Source organism: Pseudopodoces humilis, chromosome 8, assembly GCF_049639895.1.
Source record: "Pseudopodoces humilis isolate 2021_Gansu_Grassland_sample_001 chromosome 8, ASM4963989v1, whole genome shotgun sequence".
In the NCBI taxonomy this organism is placed as follows: domain Eukaryota; kingdom Metazoa; phylum Chordata; class Aves; order Passeriformes; family Paridae; genus Pseudopodoces; species Pseudopodoces humilis.
In genome coordinates, this window is record NC_142207.1 from 37,457,885 (window position 1) to 37,476,116 (window position 18,232).

At 46.2% G+C, this 18,232-nt stretch overlaps 1 protein-coding gene and 1 pseudogene across 14 annotated transcripts in view; both read right to left on the reverse strand.

The window, feature by feature from the left end:
• Nucleotides 1-327: 327 nt before the first annotated feature.
• Nucleotides 328-1,995, reverse strand: LOC102113281 (uncharacterized; annotated as a pseudogene).
• The window catches only part of HDAC4 (histone deacetylase 4), a 178,008-nt gene continuing 160,326 nt past the window's right edge, over nucleotides 551-18,232 (reverse strand). For all 14 annotated transcript variants that reach the window (XM_014261233.2, XM_088059253.1, XM_088059252.1 and 11 more), the window contains 5 exons: nucleotides 12,997-13,115; nucleotides 11,291-11,424; nucleotides 7,542-7,626; nucleotides 6,339-6,480; nucleotides 551-5,887 (listed from right to left, as the gene is read on the reverse strand). In XM_014261233.2, coding sequence (XP_014116708.1) covers nucleotides 5,848-5,887; nucleotides 6,339-6,480; nucleotides 7,542-7,626; nucleotides 11,291-11,424; nucleotides 12,997-13,115 — 520 coding nt within the window. In that variant the 3' untranslated portion in view covers nucleotides 551-5,847. The remainder of the gene's footprint in view (nucleotides 5,888-6,338; nucleotides 6,481-7,541; nucleotides 7,627-11,290; nucleotides 11,425-12,996; nucleotides 13,116-18,232) is intronic.

Genomic DNA, 18,232 nt, shown 5'->3' on the forward strand with positions numbered 1-18,232 from the left:
TGGAAGGAGGGGGGACCTCCCAGATCCTTCCAACCCAAACCATTCCCATGAATCACGCTGGAGAAGCAGGGGATGCCTCACTGCTGAGTGAGTTTTCCCTTGGACACCAAGCTGCTGCTGCTCCTGGGAAGGCACTGGAAGGAGCCCAGACCTGAAGCGTGGCCTCCTCCCCTGTGACCTAACGACAATTCCAGGTGACACACATGGAGCAGATGGATTTTGGGTGGCCCAGGGGGCTCCAGAGACAAGCAGGAAGCCAATTAAGGGGAAAACACACATGAAAAAGGCTGTGAAAGGTATAAAGGTGGAGCTGCTTCACCTAGAAACTCAACTGGCTTTTTGCAGGCACTTGTCAACATGTACCTGGGAGCCACATGGAAACTGGGAAACTCCAGGAACTTTTGCATGAATCCCCCAATGTAGACATGGGTATATTTTGCCCAAAAAAACCACTCTGGCACCAAGACCCCCTTCCAGGACACACCAAGAACCCAGCAAATGAGCCATCCCATCCCAGCAATGGAAAGAAGATCAGCAGCAGAAACCCAGGTGGTACTATAATTAACTTTTTTCTTTTATTTACACCACAAGAATAACAAGTTGTCATAATGTGGTACAAAATACTGGACTCCTAATAAAGTTGAAATTGAAGTCGGTACTGTCAGAGAAAGACACCATTGGCCAGTAAAAAAAAAAAACAAAAAAAAAAAAGAGAAAAATAAAATAAAATAGAAAGAAAGAAAAAACAAGAATGAGAAAAATATTCCAACTCCACCAATTTAAAAGAAAGGACCATTGGAAAATCGAGCACAAAGAATGCTACCATCACTGAAAGTAGGGTCCGTACAAGAAGAGTGAAATTGTGTCTAAATTACAGCATAAACCGGTAGCTGCTACCAATGGTGACGTCATACTGAGCATGTATAGGTATAAAGTAGAATATAATATAGTTACAACTTTTTGATACTACATATCTGTAATAAGCTCTCGGGTGAATAATGTTTCAACCCCTTCCCCCCTCCCCAGCCCCACTTTTATATATATATTATATATATAAGTTTGTCATCCTCATAAATTGGAAAATAGCGCCTCCACTATGGAGCACAGAAAAAGTGTTAATTTATTTTCTTTCAATAGGATACTTTTTTTTTTTTCATCATCAATATCAAAGACAAAGTGAAGATGAGCTGAGAACGAGCCCAACTTCATGACAATGAAGAAACACGTTTTGCCTTTTGCTGTAAAGTCTCGTTTTTAAACCACAGTGTTGCACAGTACACGACTGCTTAAAGTGAAACCGAGCAATAATACATCATGTAAAAGTAATTTCTTAAAAAAGTTAACGCAGCTGTGCTGAAGAGTTAACTCTTTAAAGTCCTCCTCATCCATCCATCCATCCGTCCAGCTCCTCGGAATGAACGACTCCGTGTGTTGACACAAGGGTTGCATCCAATCTCCCCACCCAGCCTTTGAGAAACCAAAGCAAAAACACCAACCCAAAGGAAAATAATAACAATAACAATAATAATAATGACACAGGCAGTTTACTTGGTGTGTTCGGCGTAGTTTCCCTAAAAACACTGTTTCCACATAAATACAATAAACTCTTATTATTGGTAAGTCACAAGTGCTAGATAAACGTCTTAGTTTTTTTTCTTTTCTTCTTAAAATGAGAAATGTTTAAGTAGTCCTTTTTGTTTTTTATTTATTTACTCTTTTTAACAATAAAAAGCACAATTTCTTCTTATTAAGTTCAGTAAGACTCCAAAAACAAAGAAAAAAAAAATTCCCACTCTCCTTCCTTGGTGTGTAGCTGTGTGGGTGAGTGAGTGTGTGTGACAACAACATCCCAACCTTTAGTCTCCGCAAATGCCACGAGAGGAAAAAAAAAACCCAAACCAATAGAAAAACAAAACAAAACAAAACAAAAACCAACCCGAAGAAACCCCAAACCACCTCTTTTTTTTTTGTTTGTTTTTGTGGTTTTTTTTCTCGTTATCATTTTCAAAGCTGCCAAGTTTGGCGTGCAAAATCTGTATACAATATAAAGACATGCCAACCTTACAGACCATGCAACCTCAAGGTGTAGGAAACTTAAAAAAATATATTCATATATATTTATATATATATTTATATATATATCAATGCCCTTAAAAGAATGTGGGCCCAAAAAAGTTTACAAAAGGAAGAATGGAATGAATACATGACCGTGACTAATAAAAAAAAGGAATGTTTTGTATCGAAGGTAAAAAAAAAAAAACCAAAACAAAACAACAAAAGAACGAAAAAAACCACCAACAAAAAACCCCCCAATGGTTACATGTGTACTGCAAACTGGGCCTCACTTCACTGTAAAGAGGATTGAAAGATGTTCCTTTTCTTTCCAAGCAGGTACGAAGGATGCCCTGGGCAGCACGTGCTGGGATGTGGGAGCATCCCAGGCTCCCACCCCGCTGGCACGGCAGCCCCGTGGCAAAGTCATCTGAAATGAAGCTTAATGGCTCAAAAAGGTAAAAATCCCCCTGGAGAGCCTCAAAACGAGGGCTCCCTCCCCTCTCTCCGTGCCTGCACCAGCCCTGGAAAGCATCCCCAGGGAAGAGCATCCCCAGGGAAGGTCATAGCCCAGGGAAGAGTGTTCCCAGGGGAAAGGGGGATGCTGTGAAACAAATCCGTGTTGCCAGGAGTTTGGATGAGACGCTCTGTTGTCTCGGGAAAAATCTCCCCGTCCTGGCAAAAAGCTGAGGGGAAGAGAAGGGGAAGGGGAATCCCAACAAGCTCCTCTGGATTTTCCAAAGGAACCAGCTCAGAACAGTTGGCCGGCGGCTCCCGGGAACACAAAAAGGAAGGAAGGAAAAAGCTTTGCTACGACCAGGAGGAGAAATGTCAAAAACCTTCCAGGGAAGACCTGACAACACAAAGGGAGCTGTAAACATGGGCACCGCCCACGGCACAGGGAGCAAAACCCCAGGTCAGTCACCAAATTCAGCAGCGGGATGGATCTGAGATCACAGCAGCAGAGTGGTTGGATGGAAGAAAACCCCAAACCACAACATCCCCAGGTATGCGATGCTCCCGTAAGGGGGGACTTTTAGGATATGCCGAGGTTGGGCCTTGCCACCGGGGCTTTTTGGGGTTTTAGGGTGTACTTGGGTTTGCACAACTCAAATACTGTAGTGTCTGGTTTTGAAACAGCGCTAGAAATCGAGGAAGGAAACAAAAGCCTCCAGTGTGGGGTCACGCTCCCAATTCCTCCCACGAGCGAGTCCTGAACGGAACAAAAGCAGCTGCTTCGAGAACTGGAAAGAAGAGAAGTTACTGGAAACAACCCCACCAGTCACCGTGGGAACAGGATAAAAGAAGGAAGGGTGGTTAAGGAGAAGCTGTGCTGGGAAGGTGGATATGCTGTCTTATACTGCTGGAAGAAGGCACGCGGGGAGCGCCGTCTCCGCGAAGATGCTCCTGCTCTCCATGGAAGGGCTCGCGGCCTCTCCCACCCGGCATTCCCGGGAGGCAGTGACCTCCTCGGGGCAGGGGGCGAAAAAAAAATGCCTCCAAAACCCCTCCCAGCACCAGGAAGAAGAAGAAGCAGAAGAAGAAGAAGAGGAGAGAAAAAGAAGGAGAGAGGAGGTGGGGAGTTGGCGGGCATGTCCGGTGGAGAGAAAACGCCAACGGTCCCGGAGTGTCCAAGGAGCCTTCCCAAGGGCAGGCAGCGCCAGGAGCCGTGGGCCAGACAAAGGCATCGCCCACTGAACGCTACCAGGTAAGAAAATTCCTTATTTTCTTTACATAGCTACTACAAGAGAGCTGAGGAAATGTACAGTCGGCAGAATCGGTACAGCAAAAGAGCCCATTGCAGTCCCTCATCCTCCTCCTCCTCCTCCTCGGTAAAAAACGCCCTTTCCCAGAAAAAAACAAACTCTGTCGGTCTGCCCACAGTTCCTTACACCTGCAGAAAGCTGCTCACTGTACAAAAGAGTTGAGGAAAAGGAGAGAAAACAATACAGAAAATAAATAAATTTTAAAAAAATTAAAAAAAAAAAAGGAAAATTCATGTATTACAAGCAAGAAAAGGAGGAGGAAGAAAGGTTTAGATGCTATTGCCGTTTGGAAAGGAAACCTGCCAAATGGAAAAGAAATGTCAGAGTCACACAAACAAGGCTTCTGGAGGGTTTCAGGAAATATCCATATAAAAATTAACAGCAAATTCAGCGTCTTTGCTATAAAAAACTCTTTTTTTTTCTCATTTTTGTTAGAAAAGGATCACAACTAAAAACCTTAAATTAAAATACAAATGTTTAGGGTAGTTGCCCAGTGGCTAAAGTGTTGGCTTTCTGAAAAACTTCCCAACCTGTCACCTGAAAAGTCCTCAAGTTTCAACCTGGATCCTTCTCCAAAAGCACCTTTGGCGTTCCAATTCCCAAATCTGTCCCTAGGGAGCTTCCAATGGCTACTGTTAGAGTATGCATTTATTACATATATTTTTTTTCTTTTTTCTATAAATGCATCATAAATATTTTTCTCAATAATTCATAGGAATCCGGTTTCTAAGCTTGGAATACATTTGGAATATACATTATACACATATATATATTTATACCTAACAATTTAAGCAATATCTCATGCTAGTTGCTTTTAATAAAAAGCATTCCAGTCTTAAAACCTGCATTTGTGTCTAATACATGCTTCGACAACCAAATTGATAAGTTCAATTACTAGATAATGTAGAAGAGAGAGAAAACATCTGAAAATTGGTTGTTAAAAATGGTTGAATTTCAAAGACCCAACAGTATTTGCCACTTTTTTGGCAACTACCTTAATTTTTTTCCTTTTTTTTTTTCTTTTTTCCTTTTTTTTATCTCTGAAACAGCAATGAAAGAAAACAAAACAAATCCAAACTTGTCGACAGTTTTTGGAGACGCTCTGTTCAGCTGATGCCTGCTTCCCACCATCATGCCAGCACAAGCCAAAAAGTCTTCCTTCCTGATGGCAGTCCTTGGCTTTCCCAACCAGAGGAAAAATATTCAGGAACTGCTGTGTTCTTTGTGGTTTTTTTTTTTTTTTTTTTTGTTTTGTTTTTTTTTTAAATTAATTTTTACTTAAGGCATTGTTCCTCAAACTTCAGAAAAATCCAGCTGCACCAAATCCATCAATTAAAAAAAAAGGCACAAACTCATCTTCAGATGGCTTTGGAGACAATAAAGCCGACTCCATCTGGGCTACCGTTCCCCCCCTTCTGCTTCCCTTTTCTTTAGGTGTCAGATGAGTCCCTCGTTCCCTGTCCCTCCCCGTTAAAAATTCACCATCATCTCCCAGCGTTCCCGTTCCGACAAGAGCTGTCGTTGACTCACAGGCAGGCAAGAGCCATTTCCAAATATCCAAGAAATGAAAGTACACGATGGGTTGAGTGGTTCAAGCGGAGATTGCTCAGTTGTGGGTAATCAACTTTGTAAGCACCAGTTTTATGTTAAGGTTTGTTTGATTTGTGTTGTTGAATCTTTGACTTCTTTATTATTCTCGTGTTTTGTTTTTGTTTATTTTTTGTTTGGCAACTCTGCCAAAGACTTCCAGGCATCATTCCTCTTTCCGCTCCCGGTGAGGACCAGAGGAAGAGTGCCCAACGTGTCAGTCCTTTGCTGCTCTTCACCAGCGGTTCTTTTTCGGCAAAAAGAGACTCAAAGATGCGGAGAGATTTGTTTTTTTGTGTCGCTTGCTTTGCTTTACACCTGGCTGTCCTTCCGTGTTCGGGAAATAACCGTGACAGGACGCAGGAGTAACAAGAGAAAGCTTCTTGGCAGAGCTTCAAGACGAAGACGAACAGACAGGAGAACTCCAGCTCAAAGGTGGGTGCTACAGTGGAGGCTCCTCTTCCATGGGTTCGTCCTCAGGTCTGAGGGATCCACAGCCAGGCAGGGTGGGAGAGGGAGGAGAGAGAGAGAAGAGGGTTGGGTGTGACATAGTTGGGCAATTCGTGGTGCCAAGTCTCACTCCTTATGTTCCCATCACCTTCCCACCCAGCCAGCAGGGATCACCTGGAATTGAACTCGCCATCAGGAAGGGCTTTTGGACAATCTCACTTGGGCAACATTAACGTTTTCCCCAGCAAAATAAATCCCTTTTCATGGTCCAAAACCATGCTCAGAGCAGAATACTCAGGCACAGGGTGCACACACAGAGCTCATGGCTCTGTTGCTCCCCTGCAGCCCAGGAGGTCTTTTGGGAACCCACGGGGGACAGCGGATGTGGGGAATGCGGCAGCAGCGGCTGAAAGGAGAGGATTAACCTGGAAGGCTGTTCCTCCTGCCTGGGCAGACCTGGAAATGGGATGGGAGATCACTGACCTCTTCTCCGCCGGCTTCACGCCCACTGACAGTGATGCCATGGCCGTCACCGTCTCCGCCTCCTCATTCTCACACTTCTGGGCCTCCACCAGGGAATATCCCACCGTGGAGGCAAAACGCTGGAGGGAATGCCAGTATTTGCCTGGGGGAGAGGTGACAACAAGGCCATCAGGGCACCATTCCAGCTCCTGCTTTCCCAAATCCGGCCACCAGCTTGGAACTGCCCAGGGAACACTCATCTGATACACTCTCTCACTTTAAGGGCCTTAGGTCCTCAAATAATTCCTTTTCTACTTCAAATCCCTCAGAAACTTCTAGACTTAAGGAAAAATGTGCTTGGAAATGTCTCTCTACCAAAAAATGCAGGAGAGGGAAGGATGCAGTTCAGGTCTGGACCCAGCTGCTGACTGCCATGTGCTTTCAGCAGGCAGATCCCCGAAGACTAAGGAAGTCCAAGGGGTATTTAGAGCCATTAAAGTTGGAAAAGACCTCCAAGATCACCAAGTCAAAGCTTCATCCTCCAATGTATTTTTTATGTCAGCAGTTGACCTTTTTGCATTGGGAAGAGTGCAGGGAAGGCTCCAGAGGAAAGAACTTCCAAGAGTTTCTCCAGGCAAGATTCAACACAATGATTTTAAACTTCTTGGCTAAATAAACCTAAAATATCAACAACTGCCAGCAAAACGCATAGACTGTGCTTGGAAGGGACCTAGAGGGATCATCGAGTCTAATTCCTGGCCCTGCACAGGACATCCCAAGAATCCCAGCCTGTGCCTGAGAGCCTCCTTCACTTCTATGTCCATCTGTGCCTAATTAATAGGTGCCACAACACCCGACAAGACTCGTGCTATTCAGAAGATACTTAATTGCTTTTGTGCATCCTCTAATGGCAGGACAGTCTGTCCTTTACAGAGATTTTACGGCTTTCAATTATTGCTGGGTTAACAGCTGGACTGGATCATCATGAAGGTCTTTTCCAACCTAACCCATGCTTGGTTCTGCAATTCCCCCTAAAGGGCTAAAGCCTTGCTGGGTGTATGGCTCCATCCACAGTAACACCAGTTTGTGGCTGCACAAAAACCCAGTCCAGGGAGCAGTGACCGCCAGGAAACTGGGAAATGGCAGCATGGAGCTGGCAGAATAATGGAGAAGCCCAAGGGGTGTCCCCCAGGGAACCAGCTGGGTCGGTGGGGCTGCACTCACTGTGGATCTCAATGACTTTCTCCATGGAATGCACCGCATTAGCGTTTGCTCTCTGCTGGAAAACCTTCTCCGGAAGAGGGTCAAGCTGGAGAGAGAGAGAGAGGAACATCAAAGGAATGTTACCATTGAATCCCAGAATGGTTTTGGTGGGATGGGACATTAAAGCTCCTCCCATTCCTTCCCTTGCTATGGGCAGGGACACCTCCCATTAGTCAGCTCTGCAGTGAGAACATGCCTGTGCCATCCCAGGGAAAGGCCTGACAGCACTGCTGGAGGAATGTTTTAGGATTTGTTCTGTTTCCTTTAGAAAAACCCAAGAAGAGGAGACACCTCTGCCCTTCCAGGTTCTCCACTAATGAATGAATCCATCCCAAACCTCCAAGGTGGGGCTGCCCAAAACAAGAGATGTCCACTGCTGTTAACTGTGCTGAAAACATCACTCAAAGCCCAACCAGGGATGTTCCCCAGCAAGGAGCAGTTAGAGTTTAATAGTTTAAAGTACCTATGGCAAAGTTTAACTTCTGCTCAAAGCCAAGAGAAGCTGCAGCCAAGACTGCTCTTATAAGCACATGGTAGCCATTCCATGGGTACTTCACGGGAGGCTGCATTCCAGATTCAGTAATTATGGACTGCACTTTTTATTAATTCTCCACTCTAAAAATAGTTCTGCTCCAAACTGGTTTCTGTATGACATTAAGTGAAGGCAAAAGCAATTCCTGGATAAGTCTCTGAGCAAGAGCTTTCCAAGGCCCCTTGGTTGACACTGAGACAAAGCACATTCTTGATTCCAGAGCACACTCCTCCTCCTGAAATAACACTTACAAACAGCCTCAGCCTGTGCCAAAGGGAGCGAAAAACCTCGGGGCATGAGGCACCTGGTTGTCATCACCTCCTTGTTTGAAGGGCAGAGGCTGGTGATGCCCACGATGGACTGAGCAGCTCTGCAGGGTAATGGGAGAGGAACGGTGGCTGACAGGTCTGGACTGCCGTCAGCAGACCTCGGAATCATGGAATGCTGGGGGGTGGAGGGATCTTAAAACTCATCTCATTCCCACTCCCTGCCACATGCAGGGACACCTTCCACTACCCCAGGCTGCTCCAAGCCCCAATGTCCAACCTGGCCTTGGACACTTCCAGGGATCCAGGGGCAGCCCCAGCTTCTCTGGGCACCCTGTGCCAGCACCTCCCCACCCTCACAGGGAAGGATTCCTTCCCAACATCCCATCTAACCCTGCCTCTGTGGTTAAAATGGATTAAAACCATTCCCTCTTTTCCTGCCCCATCAGGACTTTGTCCAAAGTTCCTATCCAGCTCTCTTGGAGCCACTTTAGGCACTGGAAGAGTTCTCCCTGGAGCCTTCTCCAGGCTGAACAACCCAAACTCTCTCAGACTGTGTCCAAGTCTCTCTCTGCACCAAACTCACCTCTCATTTCCACTGAAGCCCTGTGAGCTTTGCACAGTTCTGCCACCACAGCAGGTCCATTCCCCAGCCCTGACCCCCTCCCCAGTGCAGTAATCAGCTGTACAGCCCCAGCTCTGGTTTAATTTCCTGGTCAGTTGGAAAGGAGCTGGCCCCGTGCTTCTCCCAACGCGGGAGTTTTGATCTTGGCCAGTGGACGCCGACTGGGGGGACTGGCACTGTTCCCCTCATTTCCTACCAGGCCCAGTGGAGCTCCAGGACGGCTCCTGAGCCAGCCCAGCTCCCTGCAGCCTGCCCTGGCCACAGCTGCCTCTCCACGTGTGTGCAGGCAGGACCCTCCAACACGCTGTAGATCAAACTGCATCAAAGGGCTGCGGCACAGAGCTGCAGCCATTCCCCCCCTCCCCGACTCTCTTGCCTTCAAAAGGTTCGAGGAAAGACCTGGATAAAATGAGTGTTTCCTGCTTTCTGATGTGTGGTAAGTCAGGGAATATTACCCTAGCTGCACAGCCCACCTAGTACATGTGAGAGCAGGTCTGTGTTAAAGTGTCCTTGTAGCCGTGATTAAAATAATCAATGTTTTTTACCTTTAAAAATCAATATTCCCTCTGCTCAATGAAACCACCCAGGCAGCTCACAACATCCAAGGTATCCTGAGTGCTGAGCTCCCCCCACAGCTACACACTCCCTAACACATCCATGGCTTGGATCAAGCACTTATTTACTGCATGTGGTTGCAGTCAGCCTCCTGTGATCCTAGGAGCACACTGAGCAGGAGGAACGACATCCTCCAGGCTATTCCCACTGCTTCCCTTTCCAAGTGCATCCTGCACCCAAAGGCGGATGAAGCCAGAGGAATTGCATATGGAGACCACTTAAAACAGATGGGTTCTACAATGAACACCTGACAGAATCCCAGGATGGTCTGTCTTACAGGGGACCTTAGAGCTCTTCCAGTCCCACCCCCTACCAGGGACAGGGACACCTTCCAATATCCCAGATTGCTCCAAACCCCAATGTCCAACCTGGCCTTGGACACTTCCAGGGATCCAGGGGCAGCCACAGCTTCTCTATGAAACCTGAGCCAGTGCCCTACCACTGGAACCCTCATTTCCACGCTGGTGTGGCAGCTGCCTCCTGAGTTTTCAGCTGTCCCGAGGGCTGAGTGAAGGCTGGAGCCATTCCCCGTGCCCAGAGCCCTGGAGAACCGCCTGGCCAAGCACAAGGAGCAGGATGCTCCCTGGACACTGGGAGCTGGGATGCTGGATGCTGGAATCAGGTGCTTCTGATGAATCCCAGCTGGTTTCTCTCCTGGCCTGGCTACTCCAGCCTCCCCCTTAATGCTGAGTGTGGATGCTCCAAGACAGAGCACTTCTCCAACAGGCTGGAAGTCAAACTGCTCCACACCTCCATGCAGATCCTAGCTCCAACTCCCCAGACACCTGATGGTCACTGAACTACAACCCTCCCCAGAAACCAGCTTCCACTGGAGACAGACCCACTGCTCAGCTCCTCTGGTGCTGCACCTTGGCCCAAACTAACCGTACCCAAAAGCCCTCAAACATGGTTTCAGGTTGTACCAGAGGAGGTTTAGGTTGGATATTAGGGAAAATTCCTTCACTGGAAGCATGCTCAGGCACTGAGTCAGGCTGCACAGGGCAGTGGTGGAGTCACCATTCCTGCAGGGATTTCAAAGATGTGTAGATGTAGCATGTTTTCATTCATCCCACCGATACTACAAGTTGAGGGGAAAAAGGCAGAGAAGATGGAGCATCTACTGTTTTCTCTGTAGGAAAATACCCTGACCTCTCCAGAATCCAAAACCTTGGTGTACTTCTCTGTCTGGCTCTTGTCTTGCAATCACCCCCCCCTGATCAATTTCTGGTCAATTTCTCCGACACAACCGAGGCTTTTCCTACACAGAAACATGCAGAAAATTGAAAATATAACTCCAAGGAAAAAAATCCAGCTGCAAATCATGTCAAGCAAGCTGCCCCACGCAGCAGGCACAGGCTGTAGGACTAGAGAGGGGAGCAAAGAGAAGGGAAGGCTTGCACAACGAATTCAGAAATTAATTAAAGGAGCTTTTTTTTTTTTTTCCAAAGAGCACAAAGCAAATTATTTGGAGAAAGAACAAACCCAAAAAAATCATTCTTAGCTGTTTCCCTCATCGCATGGACTGCAAAGCACAGGTGGTTTTTGAGCATAAAACAAACACTCTTTAAAGCACCAAGTGTCACAAGGACACAAAACCATGACAGAAACTTGGCAGATGGGAGGATGAGACACCCAAACCCCAGGGGGGAGGAGGTTTTGGGGGTGCCTGTACCTCGTTTCCCAGCAGGGCTGACACACAAGCCTCCGAGGCATCGCAGATGGCCGTGAGGTCGTGGCCACCCTCCAGGGCCAGCACGACGCGGCCCCCGGCCAGGCCCATCAGCTGCTTCGTCAGGTACCCGAAGCCTGCGAGGAGGGAACAGAGGAAATGCAGGAGAAGGGCAAAGGTGGCGGCTGGGATCGGGCTCCTGGCAGAGGATCAAAGAGTCAGGGAGAGGAATTACATCATATTAAAAACCCAGCGGGGATTTGAAAGGGCTCGGCGTGTAACACGAGCCAGGTTGGGCTTTAGCGCGCTCGCTGCGCTGTTCCAGCCGTGGCTTCCCTGCGATGGATCCGGCCGTCCCCCACCAGCAGCAGCCCAGCCGAGAGCATCACCATCCTCCCCCTGCCACCCCTCAGCACCCCAAATTATACCAGCAGCCAGCATTCCCTTTGGAAGCAGGGAAAGGGGAGGATTTCTGCTGGATGTTGCTTTGGGGGAGGGAGGAGGAAGGGGAACCGGCCCAGTTTGGGTCGGGATAGCAGCAGCGCAGTGCCCCGGAGAGATTTAGGTTTGACATCTCGTTCTCAGCAGACGGCTCTTCCCGTCCATAATATGCTATAAAAATTCCAGGGGCACCCGGCACTTTGATCAGATGACACACAATACATTTCTGCCCCCTTTAAACAAAACAGAACCAAGCAGTGAGGATTTAAAAAACGTGTCCTCGAAGCAACCTTCCCCCTCCAGGAGAAAGAATTAAAAAAAAATATCAAAAAGCGAAACAAAGGAAAAGCCAGGGAATTTCTCCCCTCCCTCCCCACTCCCTGCTTTCTGTGTTGGAGCAAACCCCTTTGGGAGTCAACAAATTAACAAATTAACAGGCAGAGGAAAACATCCACTGCCCAGCCTATAACTGGTTTTGTGAGAGGAGCAGAGCATGGCAAATTCAACCAGCAGGTAAACAAGACTGTCCCTTTCCCAAGTGGTTCTGGATATCTCAAGGAGCTTGTCTCTTGTAAACCTATTTCACTTTATTCTTTATATATAAAGTTTATAGGTTCAGCCCCTTTACGAGGTATTAAAGTTCACTGTAGAGAATAACTTTCCTGGCTGGAACAAACTCTTAAAAAATAATAATAAAACTCTTTTTGCAAGAAAAACTGTCCTCTGGATTAATTGAAATGAAACAGTGCCAGGTAAACTCCACATAACCTGGGGAGTGGATTTCAGTGCATCTCCCAAAAACATCTCGGACCCAAAGAAAAAAGGAAGGTTTGTGGGTCTTTGTAATTAATTCAAAGGTGGAGAGCAGAAATACTCAGCTCAAAATTTTAATAAAGTGTCCTGGAGGAAGAAATTAACTTGTAGCAATGAGAGTGTTTATAGCTGGTATGGCCTTTTTCTGCCATTTTATATTAATGCCAGCATAACTCTCTAATTCAGCAGAGATGTGACTACAAATAAATTACACAATATTACATATTGAATATTTCAAAGTTGAAATATGCAATGTTTCAGAAAAAGAAATAAATTAAGGCCTCAGCCAGGCCAAAATATGCATTATAAAAAGATAAATGCCATGAAAATGGAAAGAAAAGGGACGGAAGTTTTGCCATTGAAAGGAAAGATCTGAAGTAGATCCCACAAATTAAAATCTGGGAACACTGCTCTTTAATCCCTAGGACAGCAGCAAAAGGAAAACCCCCACTTACATTTTGCTGACAGATTGTATCCTCCGAGGGGTGTGGGGTGCCCTTCCACAGCATCGAAACCAGATGACACCAGCACAACGTCTGGGGCAAACTCGTTGGCAATGGGCATCACTACTGTCCTGCAACACAAAATATCCGTGGCACACGTGTCAGGGTGGCTCCTGAGCAAAGGCAGGGGTGTTTAAACCCTCATTCCACGGCAGCAAAGCCCATTTATTTCCCTACAAAGTGAGAGTCTGGCTGGAAGAACTCCTTGCACTCTCTGGGATTTCCTCCACCTCATGTTTTGAGCAAGGGAAATGAGTTGTCACCCCTTGTGTTTCCCATTTGGGATCATATCCTGATTTGCATACATGGGATAAGGGTAAAAGAAGAGGGCATCTAGCACAGGCTGCAAAACAACCTAGGAATCCTCACCCCCAAGGCATTATCTCCAAGTCCTCCCTCAGAACATCTCCTCCAGGCTTTGCAAAGTGATTCCTTCCCCCCTTGCTGCAGTCCTCATTCCCCACAACAAAAGGCTGTGAGTGTCCCACGGGGCAGAACAACTTTCGAATGCAAATATCCCACCCACATCCACCTCTCCCAGTGCCAGCTCCCCGTGATGGAATTGCTCAGCATCCCCATCCTATTGAGTATTAAAGTTGTATTTTAATGAAACAAGGGCTCTGTTCCTGTGGTTTCTCACCAAAAGACCTTTTTCCCCCCTCTGGTTTCTCTCTCTCCAAACTCCACAATTTCTCCCCAAAACCTACACGAGGTTGCAAACATCCCATTCCCCACATCAAGACACACTTCCCAAATTATGTTTTGCCCACTGTAACTGCACCTCCTGAATTCTGTATGTATCCCTAGAGCAACCTGACCTGTAATTTTTTCATTTCCCCATCCTAGGAACAGCCACCAGCCAGGATAACGTTCTACAGCAGGAACTGAAGTTATTTTACCCACATCCCAAAGCACGGACCTGTAAATCTTTGCACACACGAGAACCTCACACTTTATTGAGTCGAGTCTTTGTGTGATGCCCTAAAAACAGAGCCATGGGGGGCCTGTTCTGTGCTGAGATGGCTCAAGTGCTATCAGGATGATCATAAAAGCTCCCAGTTTTTGCCACAAGGATATTAAACATCTGCCAGAGTCAGCAGCCTGTGACATCCAGCTGAGCTCATGCCCCTGTGCAGAATTTATTTTTAAGGGGGCATCAACCTCTGCCAGGCACTGAGCAAACCCATCCACAAGTCTCCACTGCCACCACAGAGCAGGGACAGGCACCAAAAAAACCAAAAGGCACCCCCCACACCTCCCAGCTTTAGTTTTAGGGTTTTTTTAGGTTTTTTTTCCCCAGCTATTTGCCACAGCAACCCCCAGAGCCTCCTGCCATCGCTGCCGATCTCTGCGCGCAGACACAGAGACCTCTGTGAGAAAAAAGGGATGCAGTTTGCCCTTAATCTGCACAAAATTCCCAACAAGGAATTTGAATTTTCTCCTTCAGTGATGTGATTGCCTCTCTCCATTTTGTCCCTGGGGGATGATTCTGTGAGGAAGACGAGAGTACAGTTTGATGGAAATTCTTAGGAGAAATCCCCTCCCTCACCAAGGTCTGAAGCAGCAATTCCAGAGCAAGTGCAGTGGCCGAGGGTTTGTTTCCCCTGAGCTTTGAAGTGCTGCTGAGCTCTTTCATGCCTAACCCAGGGAAAACCGCTCAAATCATCGGATTTATTTCCCCCCCTCCCTGAGTTCTGACGCCATGGGAGCTGCAAGGATCTCAGTGGAAGTGTGGGATCACCAGAGCTAGCCCAAACCTGCACCCCCCCCAAGGTGTGGGGATGGTCCATCAGCACTGAGCAACCCACGGGATCCCGGATCCATGGGGATTCTCAGCCATGGCAGAGTTCATGGAGCGGGGAACAGCTGAGAAGGACCTTAAAAACCATCTCATTCCATCCCCTGGCACGGGTGTCCAATCCTGCCGGGCTCCTAAGGAATGGGGTGGTTGGTGACCCTGGGCTGGAGGTGGCTGCTGGTGACAGTGACAGAGGGACTCCTCCAGCACAGCCACACGGCCCCCAGGGCTAACCCTGAACCCTGCCAGGGGCAGTTCTAGGAGAGGAAAAAACCCTCTCCTAATTCCAGTGCGACACCAGCGCCCCAAAGCCACAGCCCCAGCTTTGATGCTCTCCACAGATGTAAAACCAGGAGGGCCAAAGCCAGCACTCCCTCACTTTGCCTTTCTAATTTAAGAAAAAAAGACAAAAAGTCCGGTGTGTTTCCAAGGCTCCATCTGTGGACAACATTTTGGACACAAGTCATCCAGCTTTTTGCTTTTCACTTTCCCTTGTCCACAGATAAAACCAGCCCCTTCGCTCAGATCCACCCCAGTAAAGCCAAACCCTCCAGAGGAAACAGGGATTAAACTGCAAGCAGCCCTGTGGATTTGCCCTGATGATGAGGCTATAAAAAAGCGCCAGAAATTCAAATTATTACCCAGGAGATAAGCAGTTCTACCTGGAACTGGGTCTTTGAAAGAATGGCTGAGGTAGCTGTAAAGTTATTCACTGAGGAATGAATATTCCTAACACTGAATATTCATTCAATCCATGTAGAAATTTTTTTAAAACAGGGAAACTGAAATTTCCCAAATTTCGGAAGCTTGTTGTGCTTGCTTAAAATAAATGAAATCCTTTTATTTGCCTGGTTACAGCTGAGCTGAACAGCTCTACACGAGAGCAAACTGAAGGCTGCAACCAGCAAAACCTCCCCATTGTGTTCTACAATCACTTGGGAGAGAGGAAAAAAATAGATAAATGCAATTTTAGATCTATTTTCCAGAAGGCTGAATGAACAATTTTTAGCCTGGCATTAGCCAATTCCCCAATTAAATGCCTAATAAACAACAGGCAGATGAAACAATCTTACAGAGGGTTATTTTGGGCTTTAAATGCTCAATTGCAGTGAGTAAATTGGTGAAACTTAGAAGGCTGAACACTTTTTTAGAGACTTTTTCACACTCTCGGCCACATCCATGTTTTATATGTATTTTTATATGTGCCATGTATAAATTTATATATGTTAAGTGTCTATATTTATATTATGCATATAAATATATGCATCTATGGATACATATTTTTCTATATATCTTGTGTAATTTCTATATATGTTATGCATATATGATTTTATACACATTATATATTTTATATATATAAACTAAAAACGTTATCCACAGGCTAAACAGCTTCCCAAGAATTCTGATCTTTACTTCTCCATGGTCATTTACTGTGTCAAAAGGGATTAGGAATTTGGGGATGAAATCGGCATGGGGAGAGCATGAAATTGAAAATACAGCAACAACCATTCCAGGCAAAACATCATCATCTCTTCCCCCTCCTCCTCTTTCTCACTCCTGAAATGGTTTATGGATGGAGGGAAAAACCCAAATCCCCCCAAAATTGGTTCCTGAACTTGTTTAATGCTTTTTGAAAGCAGCAGGAGGAGGGGGAAACACAGTCCTGGCTTTTTCCTTCTGGTTGAGGTGTTTTAAATAAAAACAAACGTGGAATCGAGCTGTATGTAGAATTATGGATGTGGAGGAGACCTTGGGATAAGGGGAAAAAATTCTCAGATACAACACAACTTCTGGAATCATCATGAAAATTTCCTTGCAGTTATTTCAGAGGGAAACTCCTGTGGATAAAACATTTCTAATTTCACTAATTGCTGTTCCCATGTAATAAGGAAGCAGACGGAGCCTTCCCATTTCTCCTGCAGGTTCCTTAGCCCGGTTTGTACCTGGATCAGGAGGACTGAGAGGCAAACAGGATTTCTGCTTGTGTAAAATGTTAGGGAACAACAAATCCTGGTCCAAAAAATGCCCCTGAATTTTACAACTGTTTGTTTCTGTAGCTACAGAGCAACAGCAGAGACACCAGGAACGTTCTGAGGTGTTCAGGGCTTTGGGAACAACATGCCCTGCATTTTTCCCATCAAACTGACCCCATTTCTGCCTGATCTGTGAAATCTGGGATTGCCCACAAGCTCGGGGGGCGAGAGCTCCAGGCTCCCAGAAAAATCTCCAAATCCCTCCTGATCACCCCCCTCCCCCCCAGAGGAACAGGGCACCCCTGGAGCGGGGGCAGGCAGTGATTTCAGCCCCAGGTTAGGAAGGTAACAAGTGACAAAGTGCAGGGAAAAGCACGTTTTTAACTCTTCATTTCTGACATGTCTCGGTGGCATTAAGGATCATCCAGAGGTCAGGAGAGCCTGGGCACCCCAAGACTGGGGAGTTATTTGGAGACAGGATGAAAATCAGTGATGTGAGTTCCCATCTCTTTTTTGGATGGAGCAAAACCACACTGAAACAGGTTTTCAGTGTGAGGATGAGTGGTTTCCCTGGGATTTATTTATTCCCTTATTTCTCTCATATAGAAGGACAATTATCTCAGTTATTTTCCTTTCTCAAACCCACACACCGGCTCTTCCTGAAATACAACAACAAAAAACGAGGAGCATGTTGCTTACTTAAGAATCTGCTCCTTTTACACAGAAAAAGGACTTTTTTTCCCCAAAAACAGGCAGGCATGTGAAGAGTTAAGGCTTAAAAAAAAAATAGAAAAAAAAAGAAAGAAAAAGTCTATCAGTATCTTTGCCTAGCTCAAAGGATTTCCACTGATTCCTCTCCAGACTTCAAAGCCTCACAGTTTGGCATTTGGACTGGTTTGAATTAAAGCTCAGTTCTCCACTGCGAGTTTCCAAGTTCATGGTGAAAATGCCTCCTGCTTCTGGAGTTCATTATGGCCAATTTTCTTATCTTTTCTTCATCTTCGGTTTGATCCCCAGCAAATGCAACGTGGCATTCGACGGGGTGGAATAACAAGGTGCTGCCTTGAAGGCATGTATTGTCTCAAGGGGCTAAAGCAAGAAAAGAAGGGGAAAAAATAGGATATATGACCCATTCCCTTCACTTTCTAACTCTCGGGGGACTATAAATTGTGAACTTCAAAGCGTTATTTTACATTAAAATCAATAGAAAAATTTGGGGGGTGGGGGGGGAAATGTTTTTCAAAGGAGCTGGTTAAGATCTAAAAAGGTCACTTGATAATGTATTATCATGGCCAAACTTGGCATACGATTTAAAAAAGAAAGCTTCTCATTTAACTTAGGGTTAAACTGAAGGTGTGCAGGCTCCAGGAGGAACATCCCTCAGCTCCCCCAAAACTCCCCAAAATAAGGGCTGAGA